Consider the following 2,007-nt stretch of genomic DNA (forward strand, 5'->3'; position numbering starts at 1 on the left):
GGGAGGTCAGTTGCTTCTGGGAAGCTGTTACTTTAAGTCTTCACCCACATTGCAGCTCGCTTGTGTCTCTGATGAAGGCCAGAGAACAAGCGTTGTAATTACTCTGTAGGGTCGTCAGTTGACGGTCGAACGGACACATCATCTAGCTGGAAAGGAACATAAACAAAGTGAAACTGAGAGCCTCGGTTTCAGAAAAAACATCCGAAAACAAGAGACCGTTTGCCTGCGGCTTGGCTGAACGCCCCCTCTACAGACATCTCTAGGGGGGGAGATTCCGTAATCGATATCGCCTCGCCTAGGGCGTCAGCATCTCCTGTTGCTGTCGGCCAGCGGCGTATAGCTCCCGCTTGCGCGACCATGACGATTCTGGCGTACGGAATCTCTAAATAACGTATTTTACGGATGCTATAACTAGAGCATTACGCATCAACTCACTTGTAAGCCTCGCGCACTACGGTTCCCGCCGTAAGCGGCACGCCCGTGAGATGCAGCGCTCGATACGAGTTTTGAGTTGAAGAACAAGTTCTGTCAAACTACTTCTTGTTTGTAATAGCCATCAGCAGTCGTTTTTTCTGTCATTAGTTCGTGAGAAAGAATTTCGTGAGGCCCACACAAGCTACATCGCAAGCTTGCAGGTTACCACTTCCGCTGCCCCCCTCCTTCCTAATCATTCTCTGCGCATTTTTGTGGAGTTATTCACCTGAAAAGCAGAATTATCTTTGCATGATCTGCATTCGAGCCAAGCAGTTACCATTGAAATGTTCTGGGGGGGTTCAGTAAGTGGACCTCTCTCCAAGTGATCAGCCTAGGAGGGGTCTATTGGCATCTACACTACGTTCGATACTACTCCGGGTGACTGGCGTCATTGTGACAATGAAAAGCAAGAAACTGTCATACAAGCTGCCTGGCTTGCGCAGGTATTTCCGGTGTTTGTGGATGTTTGTGGCACTCTGGATTCTGGAGCAGCAGAATGTGTACTCCTCACAGGCATCAGGTAGAAACGCCGCCGAGGATGATGCAGAACTGGAAACCACCGGAGGAGTACCGGACGACACTATGGCTAGGCTGCATGAAGAACTGGCTGCCCAGCAGGAAATGATGGATCCCCAGCTGGCGAGTTTACATCTGACAGAGAATCGATGCCACGTAATTGCTTTCACTGTTCTTTTCTTGATCTTAGTAAGGGCAGTTGTACTTCTCAGGGGGCGAGAGCGCAAAAAGAAGGCGGAAGAAGAAGTTAAACCCCCCCAAGAGGAACCCCAACCGAAAGGGGAAGAAAGAAAAGCAAAAGAAGCAGAAGAAGGAAAGCCTGTGCAGGAAGAAAAACCTTCACCGGAACTGGTAGTTTCGCAGCCAGAGGAACCTGCAGAAGAAATATCCCTGCCCCACATGCCTACACCAGAAATGCCCATGCCGATACCGCCGCGTAAACCAAAAGCGGAAGTTCCACATGAGAAACAAACGAAACAACCAGAGGAGCGTGGTGGCGATGGAATACCAGATGAAGGATTCGTGCAGAGGCCGATAACTCGTACGAGGAGGACCGGAAAGGAGCTTGTCCGGAAGGCGGGACCTCCTCCCACAGCCCCTCCCCAGGTGCAACCAGGTATTGAAGAGGAAGAGGAAGCGGCAGCAGAAGAACACGCCCAACAAGCGACTCAGCCACCTCCTGTAGAGCCTACTACACCACAACCTACCTTGCCACAGCTTCCAGAGCAGCCAGATCCAGGTCCAGCGCCAGGTGTGCCCGAAGTTGAGTACATGGAGCCTTCTGTCCCTCCAGCCGTTGTCACTTTGCCGCCCCACGAAGCGCAAGAACCCACACCTGTCGCGGATATCCAAGAAGATATGGAGCTGCAAGAATTAAGGGCTCGGCGGAACGTTATCAGCAATCTTTTGAATGTTGCGACCATGCTGGCAAATGAATTGCCGGGAAGTGAGGCACGGTCAATTCTCGATGTATTAAAGGAAAACGTGGACACAGCTGAAAAGGCGGAAGGGGAGTAC

At 51.3% G+C, this 2,007-nt stretch overlaps 1 protein-coding gene across 1 annotated transcript; it reads left to right on the top strand.

Annotated features, from left to right (window-relative positions):
* Positions 1 to 873: 873 nt before the first annotated feature.
* On the top strand, positions 874 to 1,900 carry EMH_0065420 (uncharacterized protein; the record flags this gene model as incomplete). Its single annotated transcript, XM_013498380.1, has 2 exons — positions 874 to 1,741; positions 1,890 to 1,900. The coding sequence occupies 2 exons, from the start codon at positions 874 to 876 to the stop codon at positions 1,898 to 1,900; spliced, it is 879 nt and encodes a 292-aa protein (XP_013353834.1).
* Between the last annotated feature and the right edge of the window lie 107 nt (positions 1,901 to 2,007).

This window comes from Eimeria mitis, genomic scaffold (genome assembly GCF_000499745.2).
Source record: "Eimeria mitis Houghton genomic scaffold, Emh_scaff3384, whole genome shotgun sequence".
Taxonomy (NCBI): domain Eukaryota; phylum Apicomplexa; class Conoidasida; order Eucoccidiorida; family Eimeriidae; genus Eimeria; species Eimeria mitis.